Source organism: Tympanuchus pallidicinctus, unplaced genomic scaffold (genome assembly GCF_026119805.1).
Source record: "Tympanuchus pallidicinctus isolate F22 unplaced genomic scaffold, pur_lepc_1.0 scaffold3, whole genome shotgun sequence".
Taxonomy (NCBI): Eukaryota; Metazoa; Chordata; class Aves; order Galliformes; family Phasianidae; genus Tympanuchus; species Tympanuchus pallidicinctus.
The window spans coordinates 47,469,410-47,492,252 of record NW_026294747.1 but is presented as its reverse complement, the minus strand read 5'-3'; the positions used below and the strand labels follow the sequence as shown (position 1 = coordinate 47,492,252).

The window sequence follows — 22,843 nt, the reverse complement described above, 5'->3', positions numbered from 1 at the left end:
GTCACGTATGGCATCACTGTTTCCTAAGCCAGCCATACACTCCCCAAGTCTTCTCAATGCCAAATGCATGGGGGGGAAAAAAAAAAAAAAAAAACATTCCTTCCACATATTTGATAATATATTACAAACATTTAACAGTTCTCTGTCTTATTAACACCATTCCATAATATTACTCTAGGCTAACATAAAGCAGCCATGGTACTGAAAAGTTTTACTCCACATAAAGTACCTTTGTCAGCTTGTGCCCTTTCACTACATTTTACTACCACAAAACGTCAGCACTGCGTGATTTTGCAGTATCAAACTCTTATTTTGACATCATCTCTTTAAACAGAAAAAGATGACACAGTATCAGCCAACACTGAAATTAAATGAAGAAAATCACCAAATTGTGCTAACGTTAGAAAAACTGTAGCAGTTATGGAAGCAGCTTTAAACTAATTTAATATTGCTTGGGGTTTTATTTTTACAGTTATCAACATTCAAAAGATGAATGGATGGATTAAAAAAAAAATGAACAGGCCTAAAGCTTAGAAGTGCAATGTTATCTTTTTACTGATGAAGCCTTATATCAGTATAAAAACTTCTTCTACCACAATAGAAGAACAGAACTCTTTTAAGTTATTTTAGGTCCATTAGTGTTTAAGCTAACTAGCCAAACTATCTTCTGACAAATTTTAAACTTCCACCAACAGCAAAAGCCCAGCGAGACATATTAGAGAATGATCAGAAAAAGATGATCACGGCAAGATATTTTAATTCCATTGCATTAACTCAATTTTGGCAAATACACATTTTGGTTTCTCCAGTGTTTAACATCAGTATGGCTACAGCAGACATACGGACACCTGAGGAAGAATTTAAAAATGATAGGAAATATTCATTTAACTTACAAGACTGTAAGAACACGACTGGATTCCAGAATTTGGCTTCCACATTAGTGATATGAAAGGAGAACATCTTCAATTTTTAAATTAAAAGGTAATATTTGTTAGCACCATTTTTAAGCTTAACATGGGAACGTGAGTTAATGAAATACAGTAAAAGTGATGTTAGCATAAGAGAATGGAGATAACATATCAGAAATCATCACTGGATAAGTAAAGCAATGTGTTTATCGGCAATAAGTTTTAAATGCACTTATGAGAGTGTTAAAAATCGGAATAATAATTACAGTTCTACAGTGTTTAATGCTGCCATTAAAACAGCCACTTTCTATGTGTTGAATCAGAATAGAAAGGAAAAGCAATTGAGCTTCAACACTACAAAGCTATTAAGAATCCCTCACCTTAGAGCAGGCTTTTTCAGTTTGCATGCATTGAGAAGATTCACAGACCTGCTTAATCCACATTGAGAGGTGCGTAAACAAAGCAGAATAAAAAGTGAATGCAACAATAAAACATGGAAAAGACATTTAAAACAAGCTTCCATTAAAAGACATCATTGCATGCATTTAAGATATGAGGTCACGTGCAAGAATAAACAGCAAATTATTGGCTCCGGTGTCTGATCATTTCAAACCACCTAAGAACACCAATGTATCTTTGAATGACAAAATTTTAGCAAGGCTCCAAATACACTAAATGTTTCTAAAGCTATTGAGAAAAACACAGAAAAGAAAATGAAAGAGGCTAAGGAAACAGACAGATGATCCAGCTAGGAGACAGAAGACTGTTAAGAAAGCAACAACAAACACAAGAAAATAAATCTTCATACAAATATACACACATCACTGCATAGCATGTATGTTTTACATGCTTGCATCATTGAATTGCAGTGAGCAAATCAGAATAAATATATATATATGATCAAATTTCTGGGGGGAAAGCACATGAAAGCTCTTACAATAAAATACATTTAAAAAGTGTACAGTAGTGAAACTAATAATACTAATATTTTGAGACTTGTCTAGCACTCCTTCCGACTCTCATTTGAATCAATTAGAATGAATTTGAGAATATATGACTTTAATTTCATTACGCCTTTGAGCAAAGCACACTAATAACTTTAATTGTTAGAGATAGTGAAGTAGTGTAATGGCTTTGCCACTTGAAGCTCAGTGGATAGGATTTTTATATTTATATTCTTTTTATTTAAAAACAGGTTTTTTGAGAGTCAAGCATTAAATAGGAGTCTAAACTGAAGGTTTGACACAGAGTTTGCGTGTGCCAGTTGCAAACCATTGTTGCCCTCAGAACAGAATGTAGAACATTAATTCCAGGAGACCGAACAATTTCCTAGGGGCCATGTGTTTAGAGTTTAGAAGAACGGGAATTCATCTTATTAAAGTATTTTATTCTCCCTACAAACAAAGCTTTTTATGTTTTCTTTGTTCCAACTTCTTCCTTTTGATCTCGGTTGTCAGAGTTTTGCAGCATTGTAGTACTTTACAATCTGCTCAAGAACAAAGAATGACTGATTGGCTCTTTCTAAAAGAGAAAGTATATGCTAGCCTACAGTCTGCAGCAGCATCCCTACTGGGAAAGGTACCGACTGCATTCTCCTCCCTTATATTTTCTTTTCCCCTTCAACTATTGGAAACAAAGCTATCCTAGATGAGTCACAAAAACCTAGACTTTAATAGGGAACTCAAAACATTACTACTGTGTGCTGGACACATTCCAGAGGCAAATTTAGTGTTAAGCAATGAACTTCAAGCCACACTGCTTCTGAAAGGAAGAGTGCTGGGGGAAGGGAAAGTTCTGTTCATGATAGAAAAAGCTCATCTTATGCTGGACAAAACTTTCAAATGATTACTCTATGTATGAAGTTCAGAATAAAGATCAGTACTAGGGTTTTTTTTTTTGTGCGTGTAATCAGAATAGCTTAATTTCTGACTTCCACAGATTAAAAGTATTAAACACATTAAATTTAAAAAAAAAAAAAAAAAAAACAAAACAAAGTCCCTGAGACAAGGGGACAAGGAATACTTGCAAACAATTTACAAAGACAAGCAATTCCTGATTATCTGTTTCAGCTGATTACCCAGCCCATCTGTAACTCACTTCAGTTTCACATCAGCCAGCTTGCACCTGGTAGCCGTGTAGCTGTGCATCACATGCTGGCACTGGATAAGAACTTTTGGTTCTAATATCACCAGCATCATCATTTCCATTTTTATTTTAAGTCTTGCATTGCGTTAATTATTACCACATTTTTATCGCCTGATTGACCTGTGTGTTGTACTTGTGCCTTTGCTCTATTCAGGTTATTTCATTCCTTCCTTAGCTTAGTCGAGTTTTGGCTATATGAGATCTAAATGCCAAAGGGGAGCTGGTGCCCTCAATTCTAAATTGAAGTCAGAGTCAGTTGAGGTTACTCAACGCCTTAACAGACCTGGTTCTAATTAACACGTTAGGCCATAACAGCCTACTGATATCCAGAGATACACACTTTACATATGGAAAACCAATATGCATAAAGGTTAAATATTTGCATAAGGTCATTCAGAGAACGTGGCAGAATTTGAATAAAAGTCTGCTAGTTCCACCCTTTCAGCCTCAATTTTTTTTCATCAGCCCCAGTGTTGTATTCCTGCACAAGTAGTCATTTTCATTTCAAATATTAAAAGGGAAATCAGAGAAACGTAGTGAACTCTGAACTGCATCTCCTTGGTAATCTAGCAAGAAGGAGGAGCACCATGCCAATCTGTGGGTTCAAATGAGTTAACTAACACATACAAATGAGGCTGTATTTGTAGACATGTCAATAAGCACATCTATTTCTAAGCAATAGAACGTATGGATGCACATTTGATCCCTGCAGAGATCATTTGTGTATGTTTATACAGATAGGCACTACATGCTGTTTTAAATGGCTATGACATACTTCCTAACCAAATATTTCAAACCAGAATTTACTTCTTTTTAATCTCCTTTTCATAGCAGTGTTGAGTGAAACATCTGGGAAAGACTCCATTAACCTTGATGTTTGCCCCTTTTGAAAATGTGTTCACAAGAAAAAAAAAAAAAGTTATTTTCCTGTTATAGTAGTCCTAGCAGATGTTTGTAATTTACAGCAGCAAACTGCAGGTTTAAAATAAGACTCAAATAGAAAGGTGCTATTTCTTTTTAATATTACTAATTTTCTTTCACTTTTCAAATTTTGAAATATTATTTTTCTTTCTGCACCTATATTGCATATATATATACAAATATATATACACAATATAATTCAAGCTGACAATAAGCTTTGAAAACATCACTTAATACTGTTAAAACATGACAGTTTATCCGAAACCAGAATTTAATAATTTCTTAAAAATTATTTAAAACTACATACCATTTATGAACTGTTCAATGCTCATTAAAGCTTCTTACCACAGACAACTACTATCTCCCGAGGAAAGAAAGCTATTTGATCTTGCTGCTACACTTCCCATGTTGCACCCCCCTATTCTCACTGGGATTTGGAACTGGATGATCTTTTAGGTCCCTTGCAACCTAAGCCATTCTACAACTCTACTTTTACTCATACTCACAGCTCTCAAATGTAAAATGGTCCATTATAAATGCAAAGGATGAATGAATTCATATTAATGAGCTTATCTATTTGACTATTGGCAAGTCAGCTTCTTAGAGCAGTTAAAGTACCACCTTTGAATACTGAATATTTTGTGCATGCTATCCTGTGAAAACACAAAATCCCTTAAGTTATTTTAAAGTTCATTTTTAAAAACAGTACAGAATAATTTACTAAGAGGTTTCTACAGTAATTCATTGGTTAGGAGTTTAACAGTCTACTCCCTTCCCCTCACAGTATATATCCAGGCAAGACAAAAATGCCTTGAAGTAATTTTGCATGCTAAATTGAATCAGTACAGCATACTACAGTGTTAAAGGCAATAGGAATTCCATAGACCTGGACTTTTCTCAGGACTGAAATAATCTCACATTTCTAAAATGTAAGGAATCTGTAACAAGCTTCTGACTAAAACAGCAAATATAGTCAGCAAATTTCTTTCCTAAAACTGCATATACATTTTCATATTGTATACTTAAAGCACCTTCAGCCTAGTTCCTTTAACAAAGGGAAAGGATAAAGCACAATAAAATGATGTTAAAATCCTTATCCCATGGAAGACTTCACTCACAGATGAGCCAAGGCTGTTACACAACACTCACTCCCCAAGGATTCTCCATAAGGACTTTCCCACAAGCACTGAGAGTATCCAGACAGTAAGTGAGTGAGATGAGAAGGCTGCAGGATGCCATTCCCATACATCACAAGTATGCATGGAGCCATGACATTGCCCCACAAGCCACAGAATGATCTTCACCTGCATCTGACTCTGTGCTGAAGCAGGAAGTCCCATGCTGAACCCTGGATAACAAGTGCGCAGAATCGTGAGTCCCACCCTATGTACACAAGGGAAGCCTGCCAATACTTGGGCTCACTTGTTTTCTATTTTGTTTTGTTTTGTACTGAATACCACTTAAAACTCTGCATTCAGTTCACAAGAATAAATTTAGGAGAATTAAGAAGAAGTAATCTGTGCATTTCCTTAAAATTCATGATACACAAAATAGTGCTCCTTTTAAAATACAGATCAATTTTCTCTTTAAAAGTCACATTTTTCCATCCACTTGCAAAAAATTCCGATAACATATTTCTGATAATGGATACATTCATATTGTATTTACCTTCCTTCTCTTATCTATGGCAAACTTGCCAAAGCCTGCAGCTGCAGTAAGGCCCATTTCATAGGAGCCCAGTTCTATTTGTGTGACACTGAAACAAAAAACGCTTTCTAATCTTAATTCTGCATAAATAGCTTCTCTACAATAACAAAATTTGGAGTTTTCTGAAAACCAGTGGTCCTCAAATCAGTAACAGAGCAGAGCATACTTAGTTAACACCTCTCCTTAAGAAGAGACCTTTTACAAAAGAAGCTTCAAACCTCTCATCTCCATAACTTGCCTTCCTCAGACCTTACAGCATTGTCTCTACAAAAAGCTGACGATGACACACAACCAAAGAAATGTTAAAAAAAAAAAAATATCCCATGACATCTAATACATGTGTATATTTTAACAGGCAAACATCACAGCAGAGCAGCAGCACAAGATCTGTCACATTTAACTTGAACTTGGCTCAAGCAAGTCAGTTGCATTTCTTATAATCTAGGTGTATAATCAGCATATATGTAACCTACAAAATACACAACTGAAACTGAGACATTCTAATCATCTAACAGCAATAGTGAGTACCTAAAGCTAGATTTATGTGCATAAATGTGATAGATCCAATTTTTCTCCTTGAGATTCTTGTAACATTTTTAAGATAACTTACAAAATCACCAAAGGTAACACACTGATTTGTAATGATAACAGTTTCTCTACAGACTGTTTTCTTCTTACTATTAGAAACTCCTTGCATTACTTTTCGTGCCACGTGACTAAACAACAGAGAAGAAAAGCTTTATTCTTCGTTAGACTGCAGCAACAAGAAAGTAACAGAAACTGGTAGATTAAGCATTATGTGTTCTTTCAGTATTCAGAGTAATAACCGTAATCATGATTAATTAGACCTAATGAGTTTAGAATCTCCTATAATGAACTCCATCTCTTTTCATTCTGAACTAAGTATTTAGACTATTGCTTTGAAAGTAAGAAAAACCACATAATGGGTCTTCTTCAAGCTTCTAAATATTTCCTCAATTTAACAGTTACAATGTTTCCAAGGCATACATACCTTTTTGCTGCTGGTGATACAGTTTCTTTCCTGGTTCCTGATGGAGAAGGTAAAGAGCCACTTGGTTTCTTTGGTAACACAGTTCCATTATTAACAGTAGTCCTTAAAGGCAGGGTTTGTACCAGCGGTCTTGCTGCAAAACAAGCAGAGGATTAAATCATTGTTTACATATTCTTCTTTTTTTCTCCAGCAAGCCAAAAAAAATATTTTAAAATATTAACTATATATTAATATTAAATGTATTTTTAAATACCTGTAGCATACCCTTTTTTCCCTCCTAAACAAAGTTATGTATGTGAATATGGGTTTTTAAGATTTTTAAATATTTTCTTATTCATAATCACATCAAACTACCTGCACATGGCTTAAGAACACAATTCCATAGCCTGTGCCATCTGTAAAATTCTGTTCTAGCTCAGCGAGCTTACAGGTAGGCACAAAGGCAGCAGCTGCCACCATAAGCAATCCTGCTATTGCCCACCTGGATGGCATTCTGAAGAGTGCTAGAAATAAAGGTAAGCCACAATTCCAGAAACTCCTGGTCTTTATCATTCAACATTCTTGCAAGTTTTCCACAAGCAAATAATCTGTTAATAAATCCTTACTCTCCAGCTACACACATCTGACTTCTTTTAAAGACTGTAGGCTCCTCTTACAAAGAGGAACTTTATTCATCAATCAGAAAAAGCTATTGAAATCATCAAAACAGTGGATTTCATCAGCTGACATTATCTAACTGCAGTCTGATCACTTTGGCTCAAAAAAAGTGTTATGCATATGTAAACTCTAATTACTAGTAGAATAACTGAAAAGTTCCATTCCAGTGCATTAGAAATTAGTTGCAAAAACAAAAAGCGGTTAAAACTGCAAGCAGTGAGTACTTACATGAGAAGTTACATTACAAAGCAAACCTTGGAAACATAGACACAAGCACATCAGTGTTCTCTGCGCAGCAGGGAAGAAAACTAAAGCACTATATATCACCTGAAGTTTGACATCACTTCACATTACAAGCCATCTTTGTGAAGATGCCAGAAGTCTCTAGGTTCAGAATACCCAAAAGAAAGTAGAAGCCCATAAGTCACTTAAGAAACACAAGAGAAAAATCTGGCATCATCTCAAAGCCCAGGGAAAACAGCTGTGAAATACTCCAGAAAAAAAAAAAAGCTCTGGATAAATCTAAAAAAATAAAAATCCTTCACAATTGCATTTAGACACAGATATACAAGATGCAATATGCTTGCATCTTATCGTAGCACAGATTTAAGCACGTACTGACTTGTTCATATAGTGAACTTGTTCATATAGTTCATATAGTATATAGTTCTTATATACTGAAGAAAAAAGAATGAAAGCCTGTGACTTGAGGAGATTGCATCAGTAAATAAGATTTACTCATGAATGCAAGTTTCAAGATGAGCTCTACTTGTTTGACATGTACTGAAGCAGTTAAGTGCATTATGATAGATAGCTGTTTGTTACACGTTCACCATTTATTTATTATATACTTCCCATCAGGAAACAGTGAAGAAATAAGGCTTGTTTGGCTTAGATGACTGAAGGATGACATGAAAACAAGTCAACAAAGAAATAAAGAAAAACTCTAGGCTCCCTGAAGATAAGAGAAGCTGGGATTGATGAGTTTCAACAGTACCACTCCTACCAAGGTTAAAAAGAGCAAGAGCACTCTAATATTACGGGCAGCTTTAAGAAAAGGTGAAACAAGACTTGAATGAACTCATGGTGCCTTCCAGCCCCGTTTCCATGAACTATTTTAACATGCTAATGCTGCCTTTAGAACTGCATTGATTTTTCACTGTGCTAATTTTATTCATAGCCACTTCTATAGCTCTATGTTTTGGATTTGTGACCAAAACAGTGTTGACAGCACACTGATATTTAAGTTGCTGCAGAGCAGTGCTTACATTAAGCCAAGGACATTTCAGCTTTTCACACTGCCCTCCCAGCCATGAGCTGGGGTTGCACCAGGAGTGGAAGAGAACACAGCCAGGAGAGCTGACCCAGACAGGCCAAAGAGGTACTCCATATCACATGGCATCATGCTCAGCAATAAGAGCCAAAGGAGAGAAGAATGAAGGGAAGGACATCCCAAACATTGGCTTTTGTCTTCCCAAGCCATCATTATGCATGATGAGCTCTGTTTTCCCAACAGATGAACATCTGCCTGCCAACAGAAAGTAGTGAATCCATTCCTTGTTTCGCTTTGTTGGCATGCATAGCTTTGCTTCTCCTACCAAACTGTCCTTATCTCAGCCCAGGAGCTTTCCAGCTTTCACTTTTCCAGTTCTCTCCCATCCCACTGGGGAGGAGTAAGCAGCTGTGGGGAACTCCACTGCCTGCCAGGGTTAACCCACAACAAGAGGCACAACAAAATAGTTGAAACCTACTGTACCTCAGCTTCTCATAGCTAAGGAAACAGATATTACAATCCTATTTACTTCTACAGTATTTCGCTCTACTATGTTTCCTAGCCAATTGCTGAAATGTACTAATATAATAAACATGCATTAATGCATAATAACTAACTTACAAAACAGATTCTGTTGTTCATTATAGAATCAGATGGCTACAGTTCAGCAGTTGTACACTTGTTTCCTGACACAATCTCTGTAGCTCACAAAACTTTTGTGAAGCTTTGAGATCACAAGTCAGAATAATAACAAAAGTTAAACAAATGATTAAATATTTTTTTCTTTATTGTTATATAAAAATACTTGCTAAAGGGAAGATGAAGCGAGTTCCAACTGGCATTGGTTTATTCTTTTGACCGCATGAAACTGAAACTAGCAGGAGCCAGCAACAACCCCTCTAACTTTGATAGTCAAAGGTGTTTGCTCTAAATCCAAAGCAAACTGAGACTCCACATTTCTGGAGATTTAAAGATTGAGCCCCATGAGCAAGTTTTGAAAGCAACAACACAAAATTCTTATGTAGCACACAGAAAAACTACAGATTATTCACTTATTCCACTATTTATTCTGGAGCTATTTGGTTTTATTTACAAAGCTATTTCACACCAGTGGTAATTAACGCAACAGTCAAACAACTACAAACACATCATTAACTGTTAGAAGCAGTGGATGTCAGTAACTCAAACACACTCAGATTACTATGCTTTGTCAGTAACATTTATTTGGGAAGTTCTGTTGCTTCAAGGTCTTACCTGTGGTAGCAGCACTGACATGTTTACCAGCCTCAGCAGCAGCTTTTTTAATCATACTCTGATCTATGGATTAATAGGGCCATTAAGTTTACAAACAAACCAATAATTACAAAAGGAAAGAACAACAAATAAGAGTAGAATAAAAGCAGGAAGCATACTGAACTCCACAAAGTAGCTGAATAAAATAAGGAAGAAAAAAGCCACACTGGTGAAGGAGCTTCACAAACAAAAGATAAGCAGCTCTGTCTCTGTAACATATGCTGCTTTTAAGCTGCCTAGCTCAAGTCTAGAATAAGAAGGTGCACAGAGACTGAAAACAAGCTCAAGTTTCTCTGCGTTACTATCTGCTAGCCTTTCACTTAAAATCTTTTAGCCAATTTCACTTAAGATGTATTCAGAAAATTGAGTTCTCATGAACTTTATTTCAGACTTTAAAGAGAACACTGGGATCCAATTTCTGTTTCAAGGGTAAGAGCCTTCCCACAGTTCACACAGACTTTAATCAAAGGCCACAGAGGAAACAAAAGAAAGATCACATGGTATGTTTCAAACAACAGTGGATGAGATTTTGATGACACTGAGATCAATTTCTACTTTTCAAAATTGTAAATATAGAATCAGTCATTAAATAATCAATAAAAAGAAAGTAGATCAAGTGCCATTCAGCCCACATAATGGCACAAGAAGCCACAGTCCCAGTTTCACCATGCCCAAACGGGCTCCACAAGAGGCCACTGAAATGCTTTTCTGAATTACAGTATTGAAACTGAACTTGGTCTTCTGGGCTGTCTTTTATGAAGTAGCTGTGCCTACTACAGAAAAAATAGGGAATGCATCATACTTGACATAGCAGCTGGAAGAAACAATCAGGATACTTCATATTTGGTTTCATGTAATAAAATATGTTAAATAAGGCTGACCATACAATGATGGCACAACTGGTGTGTAATAAAATTAAAGAAATTGAGTGGATTTAGTTAGCAATTATCAAGATTCATTTCAGTAATTTCTATGATGGCTTTTATAGAGCCATATTTACATTACCACATGTAAGGCTTGTTATAGTGTAATTTCACATCCGGAAGTATTTACACCACAAACACACAAAAAAAAAAAGCCATAGAAGGGCAGAAATATCAGCTTATAGAAGTTTCTTTTGAAGGTACATTAAGTATGGCTTTGACTTTCTGCCATAAGTAAGAAAACATTTCCTGATTTAGAACTCAATTGTTCACAAAATCCATGAAAATCTGGCTCTGTATTTTACTAAGCAAAGTCAGCAGGCAAGAACTGATTGGTTACAATTCAGAAATAGTAATTAAACTTTATTTCCTTCACATGCCAGATAAGATCTATTTTGAAAGCAACATAAAGCCACTTCATCTCTTGTACTACCACATTTTGTGGAACATTTTGTTCTAGTAGGAATTATCATCAGAAACATTCAACTTTCTTTTTCAATAAGACAAACAAATTAAAAATGAGGAGAATACAACACAAAGAGAAGAGAATGGGAGAACAAGATCAAGGACATTTACTGTATATTCTATCCAACAAACAGCATCATCTACAATGAACTATTCTGGTTCTGGAATTCTGTATATTTCCTCCTTCCCCATTTCCATTAAACAAACTCAAGATCTCAGTTCAGAAAACCAAGTAGTTTTTACATATTCTGTTAAATCAATGACTAAAAGTAAATATCCATCACAAATATATAGCAAAGGTGAAACAATTTCCAGCCCCTTCCGAAAAGGTATGAACACATAATTAAACAAGACCCTTCAACATAAAGTTTAATTTGTATTAACACATGTCAGGACCCCCCAAAAGAAGCAGATTTCATAATTTAAACAGTAGAGAGACCATGAGCATCTCCTGCTAATGGATACCAAAAAACTTTGATTCATAAGGGAATATGAGTTTGTGTAGCATGCTTTGCTCTGATGTGGACCAAAGATTCACATGCAAACCTGTTTGTGCACTGGCTGTTTTGCTACAGAAAGGCCACAGGGACAGTGGGATATGGACGGGATCCCATGAGGTTCCAGACCTGCATTCCTAATGATGTGGTAAGCTGCTACCTTTTTTCGAAAGGGGAAGAGCTCTGCTGATCCATTTATACAAAGGGTTTGTAAATGTACCTTGGGCAGCAGGCCCTGCAGGTCTGCTGACATCCAGGACTTGGTGATTCTGTGAGGTTTTCAGCAAGAATGTTGGATTAAAATTCCTTGAAGCAATCTAAATAGTGTTCTCTCTTTTTTTCCCTCTACTCTGCCCTTGTGAGGCCCCACTTGGAGTGCCGTGTCCAGGCCTAGGGTCCCCTGTACTGGAAGGATGCGGGAGCAGAGGAGGGCCACAAAGATGACGCTAGGGCTGGAGAACCTCTTCTATGAAGAAAGGCTGAGGGAGTCGGGCTTGTTTAGCCTGGAGAAGAGAAGGCATCAAGGAAACTCCATCGCAGCCTTCCAGTACTTGAAGGGAGCTTGCAAACAGAAGGGGAACCAACATGGTTTGATAGTAAAAGAACAAGGAGAAACAGCTTTAATCTAAAAGAAGGGAGAGTTTGATTGTGAAGTTCAGAAGAAATTTTTTACTCCAAGGGCATGAGGTGCTGGACCAGGCTGCCCAGTGAGGCTGTAGATGTTACATCCTTGGAGGCATTCAAAGACCGGTTGAATGGGGCCCTAAGCAGCCTGATTTGGTGGGAAGCAACTCTATACATGATGGGGGTTGAAACTAGATGATCTTTAAGGTCCACTCCAACTCAAGCCATTCTATTATTCTATGAAGTCTGTTATACACGGACTTCCCACATCAAAATTGTCATCACTTTTATTCCCAGGACAATCCAAAAATATTTGCTAAAATTTCCCACTAAGATTCAAATGAGTTTTTTCCTATGCTTTTACACACACACAGATAACAAAACATAACATCAGTGGGGTTCTAGTAATCCTTTGCTATACTGAAGTGCTGGATATCTCACTCAAGCTTTTCTGTTGCACACACATCAACCTGTTATTGTAGGAAAAGGATCAGGTGAGAACACTCTGCAACATTTGCATAACACAGTATATTGCAGAGTGGCAATATCTATCTTATCTGGAATCTAGATCTGTTATTCCGTAACTGATTCAGGCACTAAAGGTGGCTGTACTTTTCCTATGAACCTGGGCAACATCTTGCCAGTCAGATCACCATTGAGCTAACTCAGTTCTGATTTGTGGTATGCCCACACAATTTTTAACTGAAGTAAAACTATATTTTCTTTAAATTTGAATTGTTTTTTTCCCCCCAATCAAAAAAACTTAGGAATTTTACAAATAGAATATGCAACATTCAATATTAGCTATTACGAAACATTCACCAAAGACTTTATAAATTAATTTTAGTCAGGAAGTTATAGCAATACAGAAACACTTCACCGGTTCACGAGGACTTTGGAAGACTTACAGGTTTAACAATTTAGACTTGTACATGTTCTTTTTGATAGGTCAGATTTCCAACTTTTTGAGTTTCAAGTTGTTGACTTTGACCCTTCAAAAATCTAAAGAATGAACTAGTACACATAAAACATTCTTTGAACTGAACTACCCATTTTACGTATATCTGAAATGCAAACCTTTGGTAGGTCCTTTCTTGTTTTGCATGGCCTGTTGTTCCTCTGTAATATTCAAGCGTCGAACCACATCAGCAAGGGCAGATTTTAGCAGCTGGATGTCATCTTCTTGCATCTGGACACGTTGCTCCAGAGAGGCAATGCGATCCGTTACCTCCATACTGCTTGCAGCAGAGGCACTGTCATCTATGCAAAGGAGCAGAAAAAAACCTATATTACCTACATTGCATAACCATAAAAGAATAGCTCAGACAAATGCCTGGTGGTAAGGTTTTTACTCAGATCTGATGATCTCTTGAGGAAGAAAGCTTTTACGTGACCAAAAGGCAGAGATATGAATTCTCTAATAACAATCAGAAAGAAGTATGATAAGTAAGGTTGGTTTACGGATTACTTTCTCTTAATCCCACTATCAGTTATCCATGTGTTGTAAACTGGAGTTTGGAGTAATAACTATTCAATAACCTACTTCGCAGGACTTTCAAGTGTTGGCAGTCATTTAGGTAAAGAGTTACAACTCTTTATATTCTCTATACCCTTCTACATTTTTATTTCCCATATGTGATAGAACCTATCTATTAGACACATAAGCAACACACAGACTCAATTTTACAAGCACCTTCCATTTGACTGAGAAAACACATTAATTCTGTATCATAAAACCCAATTTACATGAGCCATATTATGAAAACATTCCCTCTGGCCTAAATAGAAACATTAAGTAAATTCAGAATTATTCAAGAGCCGTACTCTTAATCTCCACGTTTCAGAAAGGGTCATTACTTTGTATACAATTCACCCATTATTTGGAAGCAAACCCACATAAGCTTAAAGCCTGCAGCTCACTGATGAGGGCCACACATTCTTTCCACTCCAAACTAGCAATAAGAACATTTTTCCTAAATGAGTACTTTTGTTCCACTACATTTCATATCAAATAGAAACACTGTAATTTCTTACAGTATTCAATTAGGAAAAAAGAAAAAAAGAAGAGAAAAAGCAATGCCAAATATGTCCAAGTTGATGTCTACTAGGGGAAAAAAGAAAAAGTATTTTTTAAAAAGAAGACCATAAGGTTTATTTAACTAGCTAGATTTGAAAACTAAAAGGAATTAGTATTAACTTACTTCATAATTCTCAGTAATAATAGTCTAGTGATTATGGGATTGTAGCTTTCATTTGAGTATTTAGTAAGTTATATTTTATTTTTAAAAATGGTATTTAAATTGCCACCTACAATCACTCACTTTTCTCTGCCTCACGAGTATCTACTACATACATTTGTTCCGCTCAGTTGTTGAAGGCAAGCTCTTTATGAAGAAGGTACTATATGCTTTCATTTCTTGTGTACTTGATTTTCCTCCTTTCCAGATCAGATGTTTCCACTCCAAAAGTACGAAGGCATAAAACGAAAGTTAAATGGTTTGTGCCTAATAACTAGTGTTGAATTTTAAAACAAATCCTTCAAACAGGAAAATAAAAGTTTCAACTTCTGAATGCATTTCAAGGCGTGTCCAAAGAAGTTTATACATACAAACTGTTAATCAAAAAAATCTAGGGAAAAAGATGTATTTAAAATGAAAAGCTCTGTTCATCTCCAATCCAATCAAATACAAGTTGGTTCCTTACTGTTGCTTTTTGGCTCACGTACTTCTCACACCCTCAGCAGTTGTCTGTAGTTACCAAAGTGTCTTGGAAACAACTTAAATGCTATAACAATACAGACCATCCATTAATAGTTACAGACAAACATAGCTTAAGTTGCTTGTTAATTCTTTACAGAACCTTCAGAGCATACATTAAATATCAGCATTAGGCTATTAGAGCTTTTAGCATTGTGTTCACAGTCTAAATCGGAGTAAGCACTCTGTTCAGACAAACTACAAGGGAACTCCCGAAAAATGCTGGAAAAGTTTCCCTCTGAGACAGCCTAAACACTTTCCAAATTTTGGCACAGTCACAATCCTGCTCGGTGCAGAACTCTGAGCTGCAGCTGTTGCAGGTAATTAATCCCAAAAATAAGATTAGCAGACATGCTGGCAGCAGTATGAGCTGCCTGTAGAACTTAACCTTTCCTTGTACAAACAAAAGGCCCATGCTGCTCTAATGACTTTACACTTTAACTCAGCTGGAAATAACATGGATTAGCATACTGGACAATAGGCAACCGAATTGAAAACTTCATTTATTTCATTGGCAATACAAGCCAAAAATCAAGCTTCAACCATTCTGCCAAATTCAATATGGCATGGTATATCTTCTTCTGACTTCAGTCAGTAAAAAATAGCAAGTTTTCAAGATGAGACCTTGAGGAGATATTTGCTGGTGATGAAATGGTCTGCCCCTGGTGTTACAGAAGAAACATTCTCACTGAAGTATCAGTTAGATTCGTTTCAAATTGTAAAGAAATAATAATTCTGCATAACCATAAATCTTCAAACAGTAAATCAGCAGCATTTTTACTTGCAGATCCTTAAAAAAAAAAAATCGCTCCCACTGATAATTACTGCAACGTACATCTCTTTCTTCTTTCCCCTCTCCCAGCTGTCACTGTGACTCTTCTCCATGCATCCTTGCTAACAAAAAACACCAATCAACTCCTTCCTCAGGATATAGCTTATCTGTGCCTCCCCATCACCATTCCTCCTTCTCCTCAGAAATGGAACTCTCATTCCTGCTGCAGCTTCAACTTGCTTTTTTTTGTATCCGCTACTTCACAGGATCCAGATCTCTTCCAAACATGCAGGAAAGAACAGAACCTCCAGCAAGTTTCAGTAAGATCACAGCTGAAGACAAAATGTCTGAGAGCCTGGCCACATTTGACCTTGCTTTCTCTCCACATATGTATACCAGTAAGCCACAGGAGATGCAAGGGATATAACAGAGCTACGTTTCTGAAGAAAGAAAAGCACCACAGTGTTCACAAGCATGAGCTCCTAATTCTGCAAGGAGAAGCTGGAATGTCCCCACAGTTGAGATCTCCAGATCAGGGAATGTTGAGCAATAGAGTTGCAACTGAAACACAAGCAGATAAGCAACATGCTGTGGTACCAAAACAAGAGAAATACTAATTCATATTACCCAACCAAACAACCTCCACAGAGGTCATAACAGATGTTTTCTCCTCTGCTCACAAAAGCAAAAGCTGTATTGTTGGCCTACTTTGTGATTTGCCTCTGCAGCACATAAACTAATTTTCATAGCAAAGAGCAGGGGGATGTGACAATTTTGTAACAAATATTTGTCACGTGGTACACACTGAGTAGGACCTTCTTTCCTCAGAAGGCAGTGAGGCCCTGGCTCTGCTGCCCAGAGGATTCCCCAGCCCTGGAGGTGCCCAATGCTGGGTTGGGTGGCGCCCTGGGCAGCCTGAGCTGGTGAGCGGCAGCCCGCCGACATCCAGGGGTTGGAAACAGATGAGCTGTAAGGTCCTTTCCAACCCAGTCCATTCCATGATCTCATGATTATCATTCCAAAGCCAATATTATATGTAAAGCAGCTACAAGCTCCACAGCACCTTATTCCACATTTTCTCCTGTGTAAAACACACTTTCTGAAGTAGCTGTCCCCAAAGAGGCTGGGACAGAAACAGAAGGAGGCTGAGAAATGTTCAGTGCCAACAGGCAGCAAGTGGGTCAGCCCTGGGATGCTTCAGCTGGAGGCCACCTTCCACTCAGCATCCATGCGTGTTGTCCTAATGCTGGGTTACGCATGTTTGGTTTTACAGCTCAGTTACAGCCACCAAGAGAAAGACACTTCGTGGCAATGATTAAAAGATCTTCAAAACAATTCATGTGGCTCCAAGGAAATACAAAGCATTTTAAAAATATCCAGATAGACAGAGATACGCAGTAGGAACTTGCAGTTTTACTGTGTAGTTTTACAATAGTGTAAGAACACAGTTGTGTCAACATGCTATTTTTTGTCACCATAAATTCAGTAAATTTAGCAACTTTCATTTTTTTAAACAGTGTCAGCATATTTAATGCCCTTCCCTCATCCTTCATAAAACCCACAGCTGTTCACTATCTTGAGAGGTGCATGAAGGAGGCCATAAACCCTAAATGTTCCTGCTGACACATTACGATGGAGCCAACGTTCACCATCACCATTTTCAGCCATGCACAAATATCACACCCAAGTGGGTAGCATTGATTTAAGTGGATATGGTGGTTAAGGATCAAGGGTTGGCCAAACACAGGTGTTTTCTAACCTTAACAATTTTATGAATGCATGCTAGAATTCATCAATGCTTTTTTTAAAAGGAGGAAAATTAAAAGAAATGGTAGAAAAATAGGAATAGAAAGAAGAAAAATGTGTTTAAAGTTAAATTTATACCCCTTGAATTGGAAATCTGAAGTGAAATCACACTTTACCAGTATTCATGTATTTTTGTAGATTGTAAAGCAAGTCTAGATCACTATCTCATCAGATTAATGCCCAACATAACGTCCAGAATTAAACAAAAGAAGGAGATATCAATTCAGATGTTTGGTTACCATCCATAATACACATTTGCATTAATATTTGGAAATAACAATCATTCATCATTTATGCTTTGCTGAGATTCTGCAGGTTTCAAAGTGAATACAGGAAAAAAAAAAAAAAAGAAAGAAAGAAAGAAAGAGGCAATGTTCTTTGTGCTGCTCTTTAAATTTTCCAACCAGCTAATCCATGATCTCATAGATTGGAAAGATTTCTTGTGGCAAAATAAAAGACAATACTGAGTCAGACGAATAATCTGCTTCCAGAGTATCTTCCAGTTTTTCAGCAATTTATTACTTTGCCAAATGTGAAGAAACATCTGAAGTACAGCCAACAAAAGGATGTGAACACTGTTTACAAGTAAGAATGATTTAAAAGATTTCTTAACTGTATATAAGGTAAAGCAGAATGGCATACTTACACTGCTAGTTGGAGGCAAGCATACTAAAATGCAGGCTGTTTTCTGATGGAAAACCTAAATCTGAATTGTAAATTAGTGATGTAGGAAATAAAGGATCTCACAGAATTAATAGCATTTTGCTTTTTAGGGTGGTTTTTTTGGGGGGGCGGGGGAGGAGAGAGAGGAAAAACAAAAACAGCAATGATAACACCACCAATAACATCAGAAAAACAATAAATAAAACCTGAATATCTATTTTTTCACTGTTGAACATCCATTGATTTTTGAGATGAGTAAGCTATGTATTCACTTATTTTCCACACGTTGTTACACAGAAATATTAAAAAGCTAAAATTAAAACAGATCTGGCATTTTTTCCCATAAGAACTACTCCATTAAACAAACATGTTTCACCTTTGCCTCATGCAGACACTAATTCTGAGACTATCTTGTCCAGCTCAGACTATAACAGCTGATTAAGTAATGGAAACACTAGATACTGAGTGACTGGCAAACAGATTTGGGTTTATTCAATTTATGTTGTCTCTTCAGAGTACCAATTAACAGGATCAAGTTGTATATGAGATACTTCCAAAACTTTTCAGGACCTATTTTGCTCACTGTATATTTCCAAAGAACCTAGCACAATACAGGTGTGGTTGCCCAACTCACTAAAAGCAGCATCTCGTGCTTCTGACCAAGGTTGTCCTTGAATTTAGACTCGCTGCAGAATATTAGAAAAGAAAATCCGAGCCTTCCAGCGGCAGTGATTTCCAGCATAGGCCTTCTGCAAAAGTTAAAAGAAAACCCAAACAATGGAAACTGTGGCAAAGGATGGCAGAGAAAAGGCAGCACCTCCTATAATGATGCCTTTCTAGCACAAAAATGTAGCCCATGCCAGCAAGTCTGAAACGAGCTTAGCCGGTAGTTACGTTCTCTGAAATACCAGCAAGCACATCACTGTCTTTACTTCTAAATTAATCGATCCAACTGTTTACATTGCTTGGAAATCACTAATAACTTCAGTTCCACTATAGCCTTATGAAATAAGTACAGGGAAGAGCCCTCCCCTGACATGCAGCCAAGCATGTGTGAGAAGGCAGGAGCTGCCAAGATACCAGTGCACATCCAGCTGCTCAGTGCAGAGAGAACTGCGGGCTGATTTGGACCAAGTACAGCAGTAAGGGGTACTGAAGATATTGCAATTCTTGACAAATTTTCTGTTTTCAGACCTCACCAACTCCACAATAGCGTCAGATGCTGCACATGTCACTGGGCTATACATTTGGCAACCTCCCCTTTTCCTGCCCCACCATCACTGAGATCTCGCATGCCAGCTAAATTACTGGAACTGTTTTCTGCAGGCTTCTCGAGTCACACTAACACTGACTTTCAACGATCCCTCTCCACTTCACCCCTTTCAATGCATCCTGTTTTTCTTGAAACTAACAGTACAGAGAAAGATCCCTGTAAGGTCAGCATCTTCTTTTTTCAAAATCCTGCCCTCCCTTTTTGGTTAATTGAATTCATCTTTGAGTCTGGGGCACAAGCATCAGCCATACAACATATTTGATCAATACAGTCTGGCTGATCCAACAACACCAGAGAGCTAGAAGGAGAATTAAGAAGAAAAGAAAAAAAAAAAAAACCCACCAAAATCCAAGGATTAAAATGAAAACAACTTGTAAAATAAAATGAGCAAATCATTGCGGCACTTGAACAGTGGAATGCAGCAACAGAGTTGCTAGGCTTAGATTCAGGATCTGGGAAGTCCCTAACATTCTGGTGGCTGCTTCTGTGGCATAATGTCAGCAGTTATTTGCAGACCAAAAGGCTTACTGTGCAGGAGAACAATGCAAAATAAAACAGCAGTTCAGTTTCCTTTGACAACACAACGTCACAGCTCCTTTGCTTAAAGGATCACTGTTGACAGTACCACACAGTATCACATCTTTCCTCCATCCAATTTTCTAATGCAAAACATTATACCTACCTGAAACACAGCAACAGCTCTCCAGGCTTGTCTCTGAAGGACAATGACAACACATATGTGCAACAGCTTATCCCAAAGCCTGGTACATACCAGACTGCTCTGCTAGACCCTGATTTGACCAGATTAGAGCTTTCCGCTGTGAGAAGCAAGTGGATTTAAAGCCTGAAATAATGTTATCCTATCTAATCTTGTTATTTGGTGTAGTTAAAGGAAAAAAAAATGGACAAATTACACTTAAAGTTGTAAAATTATGTTGCTTTATGTGTAACCTTGGAAAACAGAACTGCTGCTAGCAGAGTGGACTTTACATCTTTACATACTTTGGGCAGGAATGATCTTTACATCAGATTCTCTAATTGCATTTTAAACATATAAAAAGATGAGAGAAAACAACTTTTTTTTTTTTTTTTTTTTTAAGATGGAAAAATTGATTCAAAGGAACATGAAATTGTATCTCATCTTCAAATCTGATAGCTATAGACACAATGCCATACCATCTATAAATGCACGTACGTGTGCATATATTCTGAACAGGTAGGACAACTTTTCAGTTCTATCTCTATTCAAATGAATGTACTTACGAGTGATTAACATCACAAGGAGATGTCCTGGTTGGGTACAGTCAGGTACATCTCACAGCAAGTAATCTGAACAAACCAGATTAGTTGCTCCATGTCCTCAGAAGTTATTTATGTGTAGGAAGGGAGGAAGACAACACTGTCCCACACACCTGCCTAATGCTGTGCCCTAAATTGCACTGGGAATCCATGAGAAAAGTGATCCAAGAAAAAAATAACTGAAATCATCATTATGGCAGAACAGACCACATCTAAGCCACACTGTCAAAACTGCAATCCAAACGTGTATACTCTATATGGACTACAGACGGTTATTTTTGTGAACAGTGTTTTCTCTGACACAGCTAACTACTGTAGTCCAATATCTGTAAAAGCATATCACCGTATTTCTAAACATTCATTGAGGAACAGCTCATCCTTTTACAGCTTTATCACTAGAAAGCTAAAGAAAAGGAATTCGACCTCCTAAAATTAGAAGCTGAATGAGACAGAAAGGTAATTCACAACAGCAGTCATAATTGAGAACCACCTCACAGCTGGGTGCACCGCATTCATTAGCAAAATGAGAGAAAAAATTATCTTAACAGAAAATTCTCCATAAGTTCCTCGTGGCTAAAAAGTCAGCAACCGCTACAGCTAAATTACCAGCACGTGCCTTTGACCTGCCTCTAGGTGACAAGCTGTAACGAGCAGCTCGCTGGTTTCTCCCCAGCAGATGGTAGATGAGATGCTATTTGGAACTCAACCAGTTAATAGCACTCAAGTGAAAAAACAGAAGAAATATTTGGCCTGACAAGAAATTAGAGGGGCTTTCCTCAGATGAGGTTTATCCATGAAACGTTTTTACAGATCAGACTTACTGTGCTGGCCCTGTTAAACATGCACTTCAATAGGAAAAGCTTGAACAAATTGTCATTGCTCCACGATGTGGTGGAGCAGTCTGCACAATAAAGAAAGAAAATAAACAAAAATACAGTCTCCCATAGAGTAATATTAAAACAAGGTTAGTAGTTTGAGGAAAATGATCCCATATGATCAGTCTAGAGTTACCAAGCCAAAGCCACAGCGTAACAAGAACTCAAAGAAAGGAATGGGTATGGTAATGGCAAAGGCACCTCAAGAAGAGCCAGGCAGAGCGTAGCTATGTTTTACTGTTTTACATCCTGGGTGATGGTTGGTGTGTCTCTATTGCAACCCAAGGAGAACAAAAGCACATTGTGAAATGTGTGAGAGCACCTACAATGCCTCTGTCATACATGTCACACAGTCTCCTACTAAACAAGTCACCTTACAAAACCTAGCAAAGGATGAATTCAAATTCATCCTAGTACACCCAGTGTACGCTAGTGAGACTTTATTTAGCACTGTTGGGCAAAGAAAAAAAAAAACAAACTAGACGCAAGTTTTGCTTCTGCTGAATGGGTTTTCAACCATGTGCAATTAAACTTCATGCATCAGTACATGCAATACATTTTCTTAGAAACTTTATCAACCAATGCTTCAATACATTTTCACTGTCTTTAGGAAAACTGAATGCCTCTACCAGATTCTTCAACTAATTCCTGGGTAAATAAATTGGAAAGATACACTTATATACTTGCAATCCAGACAGATCAGAAGGAAAGCAAGCTCACTTAAAACATCTTCTAAAACTTTTAAAAGTTACTGATGTCAACCTGTCACTGCTCACTACAGACCAATCTTATTTTGGATTTTGTGTGCTTATTTTCTTAAAGAGACGATCATCATCACTAGCAGGAAACCACTGAGACACATCAGCCACTGGCTGATTTGCAATTAAACACAGCCTTCACATTGCATTCGAAGTGGCAGCACATAAGCATCTAAGCAACTACTATTAGCATACATTCCTTCATTTTCCTAACTT

General features: G+C 37.3%; 1 protein-coding gene across 5 annotated transcripts in view; it reads right to left on the bottom strand.

The window, feature by feature from the left end:
• The window catches only part of EML1 (EMAP like 1), a 118,349-nt gene that overhangs the window by 37,863 nt on the left and 57,643 nt on the right, over positions 1–22,843 (bottom strand). For 3 of the 5 annotated variants that reach the window (XM_052693348.1, XM_052693346.1, XM_052693347.1), the window contains exons 2-4: positions 13,503–13,685; positions 9,878–9,940; positions 6,694–6,826 (exon numbers count right to left, since the gene is read on the bottom strand). In XM_052693348.1, coding sequence (XP_052549308.1) covers positions 6,694–6,826; positions 9,878–9,940; positions 13,503–13,685 — 379 coding nt within the window. The remainder of the gene's footprint in view (positions 1–6,693; positions 6,827–9,877; positions 9,941–13,502; positions 13,686–22,843) is intronic. The other 2 variants (XM_052693349.1, XM_052693350.1) reach the window with 1 other exon arrangement.